Source organism: Lutra lutra, chromosome 14 (assembly GCF_902655055.1).
Source record: "Lutra lutra chromosome 14, mLutLut1.2, whole genome shotgun sequence".
Classification (NCBI taxonomy): Eukaryota; Metazoa; Chordata; class Mammalia; order Carnivora; family Mustelidae; genus Lutra; species Lutra lutra.
The window spans coordinates 31,860,306-31,874,565 of NC_062291.1; the positions used below are offsets into that span (position 1 = coordinate 31,860,306).

General features: G+C 53.4%; 1 protein-coding gene across 1 annotated transcript in view; it reads left to right on the forward strand.

Annotated features, from left to right (window-relative positions):
* The first annotated feature begins 252 nt into the window (after positions 1-252).
* Positions 253-14,260, forward strand: part of TSPAN15 (tetraspanin 15) — a 49,995-nt gene continuing 35,987 nt past the window's right edge. The window contains exon 1 of the mRNA XM_047702089.1: positions 253-500. Within this exon, the coding sequence (XP_047558045.1) occupies positions 405-500 (96 nt within the window). The 5' untranslated portion in view covers positions 253-404. The remainder of the gene's footprint in view (positions 501-14,260) is intronic.

The following is a 14,260-nucleotide window of genomic DNA, read 5'->3' on the forward strand; positions in this document are numbered from 1 at the left end:
GCGTTTTCTACGTACCCCCATTAGGTGGGCCGGCTTTCTCCCCGACGCGCCTTTGTGCACACTATCCCACGCCCCGCTCCGCCGCCGAAGCACAGGCATCTCCAGAGCCTCAAAGGACTTCTTTTGCATAACCCTCGCCCCCTCCCCTCCCTACGCCTACAGCGGGTCCCGGACCACGGCTCCGCCCCCTGCCCGCCCTCTTCCAGAGGCTGGGCCGCGGCCTCGCGTCCATTGGCCGCTGGGCGGACTGGTCCCGGCCGGGGCTGTGATTGCCGCAAGCCCATGTCAGTCCCGGAGCGCGCGCGGGTGGCGGGGCGCGCGGCCCGGCTGGCAGCCGCAGGTGGGGCTGCTGTAGGCGAGGGTCCTAGCCCGGGAGCCCTGGAGCCCCGCGGAGAGTGCCCAGGATGCCCCGCGGGGACTCCGAGCAGGTGCGCTACTGCGCGCGCCTCTCCTACCTCTGGCTCAAGTTCTCGCTGGTCGTCTACTCCACGGTGTTCTGGGTGAGTGACCGAGGGAGACCCTGAGATGGGGGGGGTGTGGTGCTGACACTCCCTGGACCGCCCCCACACCGTACCCGGGTAGGGTCTAGACTTGGCTGCTCCAAAGAGGGCGCGGGGAGTGCACGCCTGGTTCCTCGTCCCACTCTCCCTGGGAAGCAGGAAATTCTGGCGCCCAGGCTCAGCCGGAATTTCAGCAGCAGATGGGTTTCGGAGCGTGGACTACGCGTTGACAACCACGAAGGAGCGCTCCGTGGCTCACTTGTGAGCACCTGCCCAGAGCGTTGGTTTTCCGCGTCTTTTGCGTATTGGCTGGTGCGCTAGGCCGTGGTTACCGTGGGGAGCACGCCCGCCTGCCCACCCGCCCGCCGGGTGTTACAGAGTTTGCCTCCGCGTCTTACAGAGTTTGCCTCCGCGTCAGCTTGTGGGGAAGAAGTGGTCTGGCTTTGTGGTGCGGATTGGGCGGGGAAACCTGGACTCCCACTAGCTACTTGCGGACGTCTCGGAGGAGATGTTTCCCTACCATGCCTCGGTTTCCTCCACGGTGGAAGGAGGATGGGCGTACCTTGTCGGCGGAGTAGCTGGGAGGACTTCCACCAGGTCACGTCTGGGGAGATCTCCAGCAGCTAACTTGCGCGCCGCTGAGCCTTACCTTTTCTTGTGTATTGCTGGGCGGCAGGGTGTTGGTGGTTGGCCATGAACTAGGCTTCGAATCCTGCCGCTACCACTTTCTAGCTGAGTGATCTTGAGGAAGTTATTTAAACTCTCTAGGCCATAGTTTCTTCATTTGCAAATAGAAACAGTAATTATATTCAACTTTAAAGATGGGTGTGGAGATTGAATGAAGTAGGCCAAGTACAGTGCTCAGCACCAGGCGCGACCAGTGAGGAGCTTAAGAAGTGTGAGCCATTATTGTTGTTGTTGTTGTTGTTGTTGTTATTATTATTATTATTATTATTATTACTGACTGGGAAGCTGAGCCCTCCTGGTAAGCTGTCACGAGACGAGACGTTGATTCCTTTATGAAGATTTCAGACGAGGCTGGACTCGCACCTAGAAATGAGAACATATTTCTATGGGTCAGCTCCAGACTTGCCACTCTAGAATCGTCTCCTGCCCCCACTAGCCACAGGCCAGGCTTGTCCGGGGACTGGAGGGGAGATCTCTGGCTCTCATCCCTCCTGAAACATATGCACACTGTATTCTCTTCAGACCATCCTGGATCTATTCTGTTAGTAGGAATAGCTAGATCTGTCTGATAACAGCTTTCACTTTCCATTTGACCCCTCTATGGATACAACCTTGCCTGGTGGGCAAGGGATCCATATTCTAGTCTTGTTCTGTTTTTGACTCACTGGGAGAATTTAGGCAAGTCACTTCCTTGTTTGGGACCTCAGGGCTGTTAAGTGACTTGCCAGTCTAGAGAAGTATGGTAAGCTCCCCAGGTGATTCTAGTTTGTAGTCAGGATTATAAACTGCTGGGCCTAATGATCTCCCAGGCCCCTTGGTTGATTCTGGGATTCTTTGCCTGCCCCTTGAAGATAAGGGAAGACCGAGAGTCAGAAGGCAGGGGCTGTGTTTCTGGCTTCACCCCTTCTCTCCATGTGTAATCCGTGACCCATCTCTTAACCCCCTTGCACCTCCATTTTCCTATCTATAAAGTGGGTAACTGGTACCCTGCTGCACACCTCACCGGACTGTTTTTAGTGTTAGTGATATGGGAAGATAGTGACATGTGGATGAGACTAGTGCTGTACAAAAGGGAGTCCTACAGTTACAATTGAACTTGATTGTCAAGGTCTTGTTCTGACACTGTCCCCCGTGGCCTGGAGGGGACAACTCACTAGCCCTTGCTTTGCTTCTCTTGGGGCCGGGTGGGACTCAGAACTTGGAATCCTTCCTCTCCAGCCAACTGAGCTTGCCTTACCAAATCCTGGACTTCCCATCCCTGGAAGTATTTCTGCTTAAAACCTCCCTACCCATGCTAAGAACTCAGCCACCTGCCAACCCTGTGAGGGCAGCTCTGGGGCCAGATTTTCACTGCAGGGTAGAGGCCCAGTGTGAGGAAGTAATGGTTCCCTAGACTGGCCTGGCTCCTGATTGGAAACCCCTTATTGGAAGGCCCATTTTCTCTGGTACCACCCCTTGGGGGTGAGGAATGGGGCTGAGGGTTACTTGCTTTATAAGCCCAAAGTACTAACACCTTCATCTCAGACTCAGGTTTGGACGGTGTCCTAAGTTTTACCATACCCTCATACCTTCTGTAAGACTTCCTGCTTTCAGTCTTATCAAATAGGAAATGCAAGGATTTTAAAGTCCCAAAGAGTCATCATCAGTGACAAACCTCCCGCCTGCTCCTCTCCCCTGGCCAGCCCTGCCCAGAGGGAACATCTATGATCAGTTTCTTATCATTTATTTCGAAGATAGCATCCTAGCCGTAGGGTGCCCTAGGTACAGACATGTGCCAGCATTATATAACCTCCCCCTCCCCTTAGAGAGGAGAACAAGATAACACAGCTCTGCCCTTACCTTTTGACTTACGTTTAAGTCCTTGTGAATTTCAGAGCTCTGGCAGTGGCCGCCTCCTTCTGTCCAATGGCTACACAGAGCTCACTGTTGGTGCCTGAAGTCATTCAATCAGCCCCCCGCTGGGGAACTCAGGTTGTTTCCAATCTCTGGTGACTTCAAACAGCAGTGCAGCAAGGAGCTTTGAATGTGTTATTTTGCACATGTGTGTGTATATCTGCAGGGTACTTTCTTGAAGGAGAACCAGTGGGTTTAAAGGATACACGAATGTACAATATACACACAGAAATGCACCTGTCATAAGCGTATGCAGCCTGACGGATTTTTACAAAGTGAACACACATGTATAATCAGCCCCCAGGTCAACTACTAGAATGGAGCAGAAGCCAGAAGCACCCCCCTTGTGCCCACTTCCGGTCACCTCCCCCCTCTGGCGGTGATCACAGTCAGAATGTCTACTAGCATAGTACTGCTTTGCCTGGTTTTGTATGCGTGTTGAAAATTTTGATTTTTTAAAAAATTGCCCTACATAGAGTTTATACAAATTATAGTTTTATTTGCTCCATTACTTTAAATTGACTCACTTTTTAATCTTAAATTATTTTTTAAAAGGATTTCTATCACCCCTGCCAACGGGAAACCAACATGCAGCACTGACATGAGCGTGTAACTGTAACAGTAAATCGTGCAGGGAAAACAAAATGTTCTCAAATCCTGGCTGGATCCTGTGGTGATGCAGGCAGTAGACCTGAGTTCTGTGTTCAAAAGGCAGGCTGGCAAATGTTTGTGAGGCTGAGAGACAGACTCACACCAAACAGATTTGCTCCTGGCTGCAATGGGGAGGATGGGAAGGGACGTGAGCGATGGAAACTTCTTCTCAGTCAATGAGCCAGTATAACCATGACCTTGAGCCCTTCACATGATCTCCTGTCCCACACCTGGGGTTCCTCTCGTTTTCAGAGTATCTCCTCAGGCCCTCCTCAGGCCCTCCTCAGCCCCATTTCCGAGCTCCTTCTGGTAAGTCCACAAGGAATGAGCTCACCCAGCGGCACCGCAGCCTCCTCTAACCCCACATGGATCGTGAATCATTCTGACACATGTGCCCTCAGCCCACTGGGGACACACCTCTAATTTTAGCACTGACCACAGGGTATCCTAGAGATCCATTTACATGACTGTTTTTCCTTGCTGGACTTTGGGCTCCTGGAGGTCAGGGGCGTAGCTCGTTCATATCCTCTTCCAAGTGCTGCTCTTGGGGCCGGCCACAGGGTGAAGTCTTGGGGAAGGCTTGCTGCGCTGGGGTGGTCAAGTTCCAACCTGTATCTTGTGAGCAAGGATCTGAGGTGGGGGTCCCGGGAAGAGGGCACGAGCTGGGTGTGTGGCCAACCGTGGTCGGATTTGCTGAGGCCTTGAATTTGCAGAGCAGCCTGGGCTGATCACGGAAGCACTGGCCCTCTAAAAAGCATCAGCCTGTTGCCTTGACAATGGGGTAGGATTTCTAGTCGGGTACAAAAGAGTGTCAGGGCTGGGGGATGTTGATAATCAGGAAGAAAAGGACTTGGGGTGGGGGAGGTGAGTGGGAAGGAAGTGGGCACGGGTAGGTGGGGGAGGTCATAAGTACCAGAGGCGGTGTTAACTCTTCCTTGCCTTCTCCGAGGATGGACCCGTGATCAGCGTGCCCTGTGCTTTATGTTTTCCTGTAGTTTAATGTTTAAGAGTGTGGGCCCTGTGCTAGGCTGCCTGGGTTCAAATCCCAGCTCTGGTATTTTGTCAGCTGAGTGACTTAGCCACTAGCTTCCATGCGCCTCCATTGCCTCATCTGTAAAGTGGGTGATCTGGAGAGTCGCTGAGACCCCGAAATGGAGGAATATGCAGAAAGAACTCACAGCAGCGCCTGGCCCAGTAGCATAAACACTACATCAGCTACTTAAGGATTAGCCAATCTTTTCCAACCCTCCTCTCTGTTTTTTTAAGAACTCAAGACCCATAGACTGAGAATTCGAAGGGTCCTTAAAGTTCCCTCTAGAGTGACCTTTTCATCCCCCCCCCCCCCCCCCCCCCCCCCGAGGAAAACAGGCCTGGAAAGAGGAAGGGAGTTGCTCTAGACCCCATAGAAAGTTTGGGACAGACCAAGAGCAGGACCCACACAGCCTGACCGCATTGGGTCTCAGTAGCCTTCAGCAGCCCTCCCCCTGCCCCCGTGGCCTTCCCCCTGCTGTGAGGGCCCAAGGTGTGGGTGGAGGATAACATTTCTGGAAGGAGCCCTGCCCCTGGCCTCTCAGTTAAGCACTGGAAGAAGCCAGACCAAAAAAAAAGAAGTAGATTCAGTTTCTAGCAGGAATTTCTAACTTTCAAAAAGAGCCTTATTGTCTTTGTGAAAATAATATGTGTGCTTAGTTAAAAAGCCCCCCGGGTAATTCAGGTGAGTACATCGAAGACAGTGGATGTCACCTTTGTTCTGGCCCTGGGCGAGCGCCCCTGTTACATGCTGATAAACACACACCTGGGACATATCCTCATACCTATAGGTACACACTTTATTTCCCGCATTTAAAAAATTATTATTGTGCTTGAGTCCTCAGGTAGGTCCATTTTCCTCTTGTTCTAGGCAAGCATTGCAAAGAGAAAACCAGGAAATTCAAGCAAAAAGTGACTTCCTCCTGGAGAAGCAGCCACCAGGCCTAATGGGCTGTCAGAGAGGATCTGGAAGCACTGGGACTAGGGTCCCTTCTCCCAGCCTGCCTGAGGGGCCTTCCAAATCCAGAGAATCGAGAAGGCAGACTTGAAAGGTGCTTGGAGAACCTTCCAGTGCATTCATTTCACAGATGAGCAGACTAAGGTCTCAAGCACATTTCTTTGCCCTTAGATTAGGGTTCTGAGCCTGGGCCCTTCTCTTCCTGCAAGAGAGGCATTGTTTGAAATTGTAGGAAGGGATTGGGACCTCCCTGTCTTTGACTGTTTGTTCCCAGGACGCAGGAGTAACAACCTGTCCTTCTTACCCAGGCTGGTGCCTCACCTCTCTGGTGACTCACAGTGCCAGCCTGGGCTGGGGCTCAGAGTAAATCAGATAAGAGACTGATAATGACATTTCTGTACCGGCTGGCTCCACGTACAGGGGGAAGGAGGTCTTCTGGGTCAGTCCAGAACACACGAGATTGAGATTAATCTCTTGCCCAGAGAGAACCTGTGGTTGTGAGAGGGTTTGAATTGCATCTTAATGGAAGGCGGGGAATCCAGCCCTGACCTGCCGTGCCCTCTGGGGTGGAGGTGGTTCTTTGCTCATTCAGTCCACAAATAGTTATTTGATGCCTAGTGTGTAGGCCAGGCGCTGTGATGTTTCCTGGGAAAGAGCTATGAACAAGACAAACTTAGTCTGGACCTTAGAAGACAGACACACCAGTAAGGAAACGTAACTTGTGATCGGTGCTAAAGGCGAAATTAGGGAGCAAGGGGAGGAGATGAATCTTCCTTCTTCCATGGTGTGGTCAAGGAAGGATTTTATGAGGAGCTGATATTTCAGCGGAGGTCCACGGAATGAGAGGGAGCCAGCCATAAAAAAGGCCTGTAGAGAGCATCTCAGATAGAGGGAGTAGTCAGTACAAAGGCCCAGGGGTAGGCCAGCATGGTTGAAGCAGATGTGGAAGCCTAAGAAGGGCCAGGTTGTGGGTGGAGAGGGTGGCAGGGGCCTGGCCATATGAGGAGTCTGGGTCCGGGTTACTGAAACTGGAAGTTTCCTTGTCAGGACCTTAGAGACATAGACCAAGGGCTGCTTCTGCTGTGTGACCCTGGGTAAAGGACCACCTCTCTGAGCCTTCCACACTTCTCATCTCTGGACACACTAGAGGCCTTGGGGAGGCTTCTGCAAGAGGAGAGATGCAAAGGCACCCTGTAGGGCCTTGCGACCCTGTCGGGGGTCTTGCAGAGCTCACGGGGGTGGGGGGGTGCTGGGGCTTAAGATGGAGACCTTCTGGAGTCTGTCTTATTAGAGGAGGCTACTTTCTACTGGGAATGCTCTGTCTGCCTAGAGCAGATGTCTGTGACTTAGCCTTGGGCTGAGAAGTCTGACCCAGTGGACGCACATCTGGCCTTTCTTGGGGGTGGGTCCTTCCCACCCCTCAGTTCCCGGGCTTTAGCCGGGCACTAGCAGAAACTATCACGTCATGGGCATGCACGACCGGGCAGAGGCCGTCCCAGAAGTATCCCACAAGGCTGAGCACTGGTCCCAGCACTTGGGGCAGTGGGGCCAGGAGAAGTACTTCCAGGAGCCCCGGGGCAGTGTGTCCCCATGGCAGGGAGTGGCAGACAGGTGGCAGACAGAACTCAGGGTCAAGGCCTACATCACCCACAGTACCTAGCTAGGATTTAATAAAGTTGTCCCTCCACAACTCCTGTCCTCCTCTTGTTTCTGCTCTGATCATGGGTCCCCCCTTCTTGGGGATGAAAAGAGTCAAGTGGCCACTGCCATCCCTACGGGGAGCCCAGACCTAACTGTCTGGCCACTGTTGCCTCAGTATCCCCGCTAGAGCCTCCTGGGAGCTGCTGACCTGCCCCGCCCCCATCACAGAATGTCTGCAGCTTCCCTGAGCTCTCTGCCAGCACCCAGTGAGTGACAGCCTCTCAGGGGACAGGGCTGGCTCCTCTCTCTAAGCCCCAGCCCAAGGCCAGGTAACCAGATCCTAGGGCAAAGGTTGAGCAGAACCAAGCCGGAGGCTGAGTTCCAAGCTGCTGCCTGAGTTCTCTGTGGCCCTACAGGGGCCATCCCTCCCGGCTGCACAGACAGCCACACAGCAGGCCTCTGTTCCCGGGGAACGGTGGCAGTCCCATTTACAGGGTGGACCCTCATCCCCCAGATGGAAAGGCTAATGGGTGGGGGCGGGAATCCCCGAGTGGTACTCATTGTCCTCTCTGAACGATAGACATTGTTTCATTGGCCACCAAGTTTGAGAACCAGAGGCAGCTGCTGCGCATGGGGTCTGGTGGCTTTCCTCCCTGCTGAAAGGAAGGGATTGCGCCAGGTGCCCTCCACCACCCTTGGGAGTCAACATGGGGCATTTGTCTAGCTCCAGTCTAGGCCTGGGCTGGGAGGGGGAAATGGAGATGACGAAGTTGTCATCTTCCCCACCTAGAGGGTCAGTCCATGAGGAGGATGGAGCTGAAGTGGGCAGCAGCAGCCAGAAGGCACGTACCGTTGGTTTCCTGTCCCCCTGGGCAGCCTGGGTTATAGAGGAGCATCGGGAAGACTTGGAGGAGGAAGAAAGGGGGCTTGGAGGACAATGAGGAGCACAGACGAGCCTCAGGAGAGGGAGGGCAGTCACAGCAGGGGGAGATGGCTGGGCCTGGACACGGAGGTCAGACCTACCCCCGGGGGAGGCTGGGCCTGGAGGCCACGGTGACCCAGCTCCTCTGGTAGCAGATTAGGGTCTGGTGCCCATCACCCACACTAGGGTGATGGGTGAGGAATGAGAGTGATGGGCTGCCTGACCGTAGACAGGTCAGCCACCACTCTCTGGGCCTCAGTTCCCTCATCAGCGGGAAGGGGAGAACTTTGTACATCCCATGGAGGCCAGGCAGAAGGGGCCATGCCTGTGGGGCTCTTCGTGGAGTGTCTTTGCAGTAAGCATTCAGTGTGGGCGCTGGGTGCTGGCCTCAGTGGGCAGGAGCCCTGTGCTCCAGGGGTGCTGGTCAGGGGGTGCTGGAGGGCATGGAAGGGATGCAGTCTGCTGCCTGCCTCACCAACACTTCGTTTTCACCTTCTTGGATCCTCAGAACAACCATGAGGGCCAGACAGACAGGAGCACTAGTTGTGTTTTACAGCTGAGGAGACTGAGGCCCTCACCAGGGAAGGGACAGGCAGGACCCCCCATTTGCATCCATCCTCCAGACCAGAACTATTCACTGCAGCAAGTGCCTGCAGTGTTGTATTTAATTTTTTCCCAAGGCGGCTTTCTCACCCAGGGAGGCATTTGCATCTTGGCCTGCAGGGAAGTAAACATTTACATGGAGGGGAAGAAGGGAAAGAGCTTTGGGCTGGTCAAGACTCAGGGGCTCAGAGCCCCCCTCCTTCCTGCTGGGAGAGCCTCCCAGGATACTGTGTGTGGCCTTGGACCAGTCACATAGGCTTTCTCTGCTGTTTCCGGTCCCTTACCAGAGGATGGGCTGTGCTGGGGGCAGCGTGGTGGGACCGTGGTGGAGCTTGGGGCCAGACACTCCATTCCTGTGTACCCATAGCATGCTGCACCCAGCCCATGTGCTGGGCTCTGCGTGCTTGGCTGAAGGCAGAGGCCAACCCCCAGGGTCACCCCATTACAGTCTGGGGCCAAGTCCTCCAGCTGGAGTGGAGTGGGATGCTGGCTTCCTGGGCTGCTGCCAAATTGTGAGTCTGGGTCACTTCCTGAGGTCGAAAGGACCTTCTAGATCAGTGGGCCTCGACTTGGCTTGAGGCTTCTGGCCCTGGAGGATTTTGCACATACCTACCAAGCCCCATCTTCGGTGTTGATACAGTGAGTATGGGATGGGACCTAGGCACCTCTACTTTTTTTTTTTTTTTAATAAAGATTCTATTTATTTGACACAGAGAGAGAAATCACAAGTAGGCAGAGAGGCAGGCAGAGAGGGGGGAAGCAGGCTCCCTGCTGAGCAGAGAGCCCGATGCGATGCGATGCGGGCTCAATCCCAGGACCCTGAGATCATGACCTGAGCGGAAGGGAGAGGCTTAACCCACTGAACCACCCAGGCGCCCTGGCACCTCTACTTTTTAAACGTCTCCAGATGATTCTAATGTGCAGCTTGGATTGGAAGCCACAGCTCTGGTGGGGTGCCTGTGAGGGGACCCTGACCAGACTGGCTGGTTTCCAAGCCAGCTTTCTCTCCGTGTGAATCCTGAGTGATGTGCTGAAACTTCCCCAGTCTCCTGGACAATCTGGACAGTGTCTGTGCACTCAGAGTTAGTGCACTGTTTGGAAGAGGCTTGCTGTTGGTGCTGGTCCCAGGACGGGAGAGAAGGACTAGCTGGGGTCGGGGGAGGGGTATAGGGGAGTCCACAGGCACAGCCTGGGTGAGAAGGGCCAGGGACACTGTCAGCTTGGAGAATCTGGGAGATCGCTCAAGAGGCTGGGCTTCTCCAGGGGACTGGCTTGTATCTGGGGAGTGGGGGTGGTCCCTGAGTTCTAGAATTTTGTTTTCCTTTTGGTTATCTTTACAACATTCTGTCACCTGTTCTAAAGGTAACACTTCTCTGTATTAACCTTGTAACTTAAGAAGTTTATATTCAACCAGAAGGGTATTTTTGTGAGTCAGGGATTCACACTTGGGAGTTGAGCTATGTTGATTTCCAGCCCCCTAAATTATGTCTTCAGTTTGAGAACTGCTGATATATGGGCATGGTGTTTGAAATGCTGGTTGTGATTTCGTTGATCTGCAGTTCTGACCCCTATAGGAGAGACATGGCTGGTAGTTGCCTATCCCCATTTCCCAGTTGGGAAAACAGTTCCAGATAGGTGAGATGTTTGTGTGGGGTCGTGGTGATGAACAAGTGACAAGTTAGTGGAAGGATGGGAATTCGATTTCTGACTCTGGCCACTAGGCTCTGCAGCGGACTGATGGTCCCTCACCCCACCCAGCCCACCCTTCCACCAAAAAAAAAAAAAAAAAAAAAGGTATGTTCATGTTTGTGAGTGTGACCTTATTTGGAAAAGGGGTCTTGGCAGATATAATTAGGTTCTTAACTTTGAGATGAAATCATCCTGATCACCCAGGTGTGGCTTAAATCGAAGGCGAAGTGTCCTTGTAAGAAAAGGCAGGGGAAGCTTAGGGATAGACACAGAGGGAAGGACCACACGGAGGCGGAGGCAAGTGAGGCACCAGAAGGTGGCAGAGGCAGGGAAGGATTTCCCCCAGAACCCCTGGAGGTCGAGAAGCCTCAGACCTCCAGACTGGCTGTTGCTGGAAGGCACCCAGCTGTTCCGGGGTAGCCCCAGCAAACTCGGGGGCTCTGAAGGCAGCTTCTAGGAACACGCACAAGCCCCCCGTACTCCACGAGGCTGTCTCCCGGAGGCGGGGCCCCACTGAGCAGGGCTGCGCTGAAGGCTGCGGTGACCCGGATGGGGCTTGGGGGCGGAGCAGGGCAGGCGTGGGGCGAGCCCTACCGTCCTTCCCCGCCCCTTCCCCGCACCCGGCCCCGCCCCTGCCGGCTGAGCCGGCGGGTGGTTGTGCTCTCCAAGGTTTCCTGCGAGGAAAGCCCGATGGAAGAAGTGTAACGCGGGAGGGGAATGTGAGCTAGCTCTCAGGAAGGACCTCCTGGTTCTACAAGCACTTTCATCGAAACTGCTTGCCAAGCGGGGCATAAAACCTTTGGGGGGTTCTCCCTCAGCCTTTCAGAACCAGAGTGTCACCTATTACCTGGCACGGGGAGATTGTGACTTGGACTTCCAGCTGGGCCAAACTTCAAGGGCCACAGAGGGCACCTGGCACAACCCCTTCCTTTCAAGGGGGAGGAAATCCGCCAGACCCCACGGGCAGCTGCCTCTGGTTCTCAAACTCGGTGGTCCGTGGAACAACGCCCATTGTTCGTAGGGGACGATGAGTACTGCTGGGTGATTTCCCCCTGGGTTAGCCTTTCCATCTGGGGGACGGGGGTCCACCCTGTAAATGGGACTGCCGCTGTTCCTGGGGACAGAGGCCTGCTGTGTGGCTATCTGTGCAGTGGGGAGGGATGGCCCGTGTAGGGCCACAGGGAACTCAGGCAGCAGCTTGGAACTCAGCCTCCGGCTTGGTTCTGCCCAACCTTTGCCCCAGGATCACTGTTTGCCTGGCCTTGGGCTGGGCTGTGGGGAGAGAGGAGCCAGCCCTGTCCCCCGAGAGGCTATCACTCACTGGGTGCTGGCAGAGAGCTCAGGGAAGCTGCAGACATTCTGTGATGGGGGCAGGGTGGGCCAGCGGCTCTCAGGAGGCTCTGGCGCGGACATTGAGGGAGCAGTGGACAGACAGTTGGGTTCTGGGCTCCCCATAGAGATGACAGTGGCCACTTGACTCTTTCCATCCCCGAGAAGGAGGGACCCATGATTAGAGCAGAAACGAGGAGGACAGGAGTTGTTCAGGGACCCACAGTCCCTGTGACAGCGGTAGGGCCTGTTTGTCCCTGTTTTCTTTCTCCCCTGTGGACTCCTCTGGGGCTGGCCTCTCTTAGAACTGAACTTTCTGCATTTGGGAAGCCTGCCATGCTGCCCTCTGTCCAGTCTGCTCGTGCCTTCTGGATCCTCCTGTTTTGTCCTTTTAAAGCTAACAATCAATGAGCCCTCCCTCTGTATGCTAGACATTCTCTCATTTACTTGGCCAGCCACAGAAAGAGGCCTCATTATTATTGTCCCATACTACACTGAAGTAAAGAGAGGCCCAGAGAGGTTAGGGAACTTGAAAGGAAAAGCCCAACGTTACTCTCCCTTGGTTCCTTTCTGTCTCAGGGGTCAGTTTCCCTTTTGGAGACTTGGGCTGTTTGCGGGGGTTGTTGGTTCATTGGCTTGGTTACTTAGGCAGCCATCTAATGTTTCTGAGGCACTTGGGGGCCCTCCGTTCTCCCCGAAGCTCTGCTAGAGGAGCAAGGCTCTGGGTGTGGGGATCAGCTTCCCAGGGCAGGGCCCCAGGCTCCTGCATGGAGGTGGGCTGACTGCTGCCCGGTGTGGGACAGGAGGGAGCAGGCTGGGAGTGGCACAGGGTGCCAGGACCCAGATCGACATCCGGCTTTCTGGAACTGCAGGAAGACAGAAATGGAGCTGGCATCCTTGTCCTTCGGTGTCCATCAGTGTCCTTTTAAATTTTTCCATCAGGAGAGGGCATGCCAGGACGTGAGAACTCTCATTCCTGATGAGGGAGGACAGCTTGTGGTGCAAGGAGCACTGGCCTGGGAGTCTGGAGACCCGGGTCACAGCTGCTATCCAATGGCTAGGATGCTGTGTGATCTCATGGGAGTGACAGCCTCAATCTGGGTCTCATATTCCCATCTGCCAAGCAAGGGGGTTGGGCCAGAGACCCATCCATCTGCTTATTCCTGGCGGTTCGCAAGAGGCTTTGAGGTGATCCCTGGGGGGACATTTTATAATTTAACTGATATGCATGAAGTGTGATATGTGTGGAAGAAAATTATTACTCTCTCAAATCTATGATTTCATAGATATTGATGGGTTAGGTCAGGATTATGTTTATTTTACTAAGAAAAAGCCAATTTAAGAAATTTTAAAATTCTATTTTAAATAATTTTTATTTTATTTTATTATATATAATATATAATATGAAATATTATATATAATATATAATATGAAATATTATATATAATACATAAATATAAAATACTAACAAAATATTTTATTTTAAAATAAATTATTTCACTTAAGAAATAGCACCTCCTGGTCATGTGTAGGCATTTAACATGGTCTTTGTTGACTTTGAAAGAAAAAAGTGGGGATTCTCACTCCATGTTACAGTACCTTACAGATTACAAAGGAGTTTCCCCATTTCCCGGGGTCCTCTGAGGGACCATGGGGCAGGTGTTAGCGTTCCTGGTTAATGGCAGTGCAACCAACGCTCAGAGAGGGAAGTGGCCTATCTAAGGTCACACAGCTCCTCAGTGGTTCAGGGCCTCCAGCCAGCGTGAGCTCATGGCCACGTCACACCAGCCCAGCTTCGGTGAGTGGCGGTCAGGTGGCCTTCACCTCCTCCCACAGCTGACACTTGGCACCAAGGTGGCATCGTGTTGGTTTGGTGTGTGTGTGTGTGTGCTTTCGTGCTAATTTTCTGAAAGCAGAGGAGGATGGAATTCATCCCTTTTTGCCATCCCCCAGGCCTCTCTCCCGTGCACGGGAAGGAGCGTGTCCGGAAGCCACAGGGTCCTGTTTCTAGTAGGCTTTCTTGGATGTATAATTGGTAGGTTCCTGTTATAACCTATATTTAGCCCCGGTTAGCAGTGAGCGAGACATCTGGTGAGGGCATTAATCCCAGGCCGCAGGAAGCTCCCCGCCCCCGGCCTCTGGTGAGCAGGCCCCTGGCTGTGGCCACAGAGACTTCCCAGGCCAAAGGGAAACTCGGACCTGTAAACAGGCTTCTTCTTGGGAAAAATGGAACTTGGATCTTGCTGGTTTTCTCAACTTTTTATTGTATAAAATTAGAACAGAGAGAGAAGGCGAAGGAAAGACACAAGGACATCTCAGATGGCCATCGAGCAGAATCAAAACATTTGGCCGTGCCAA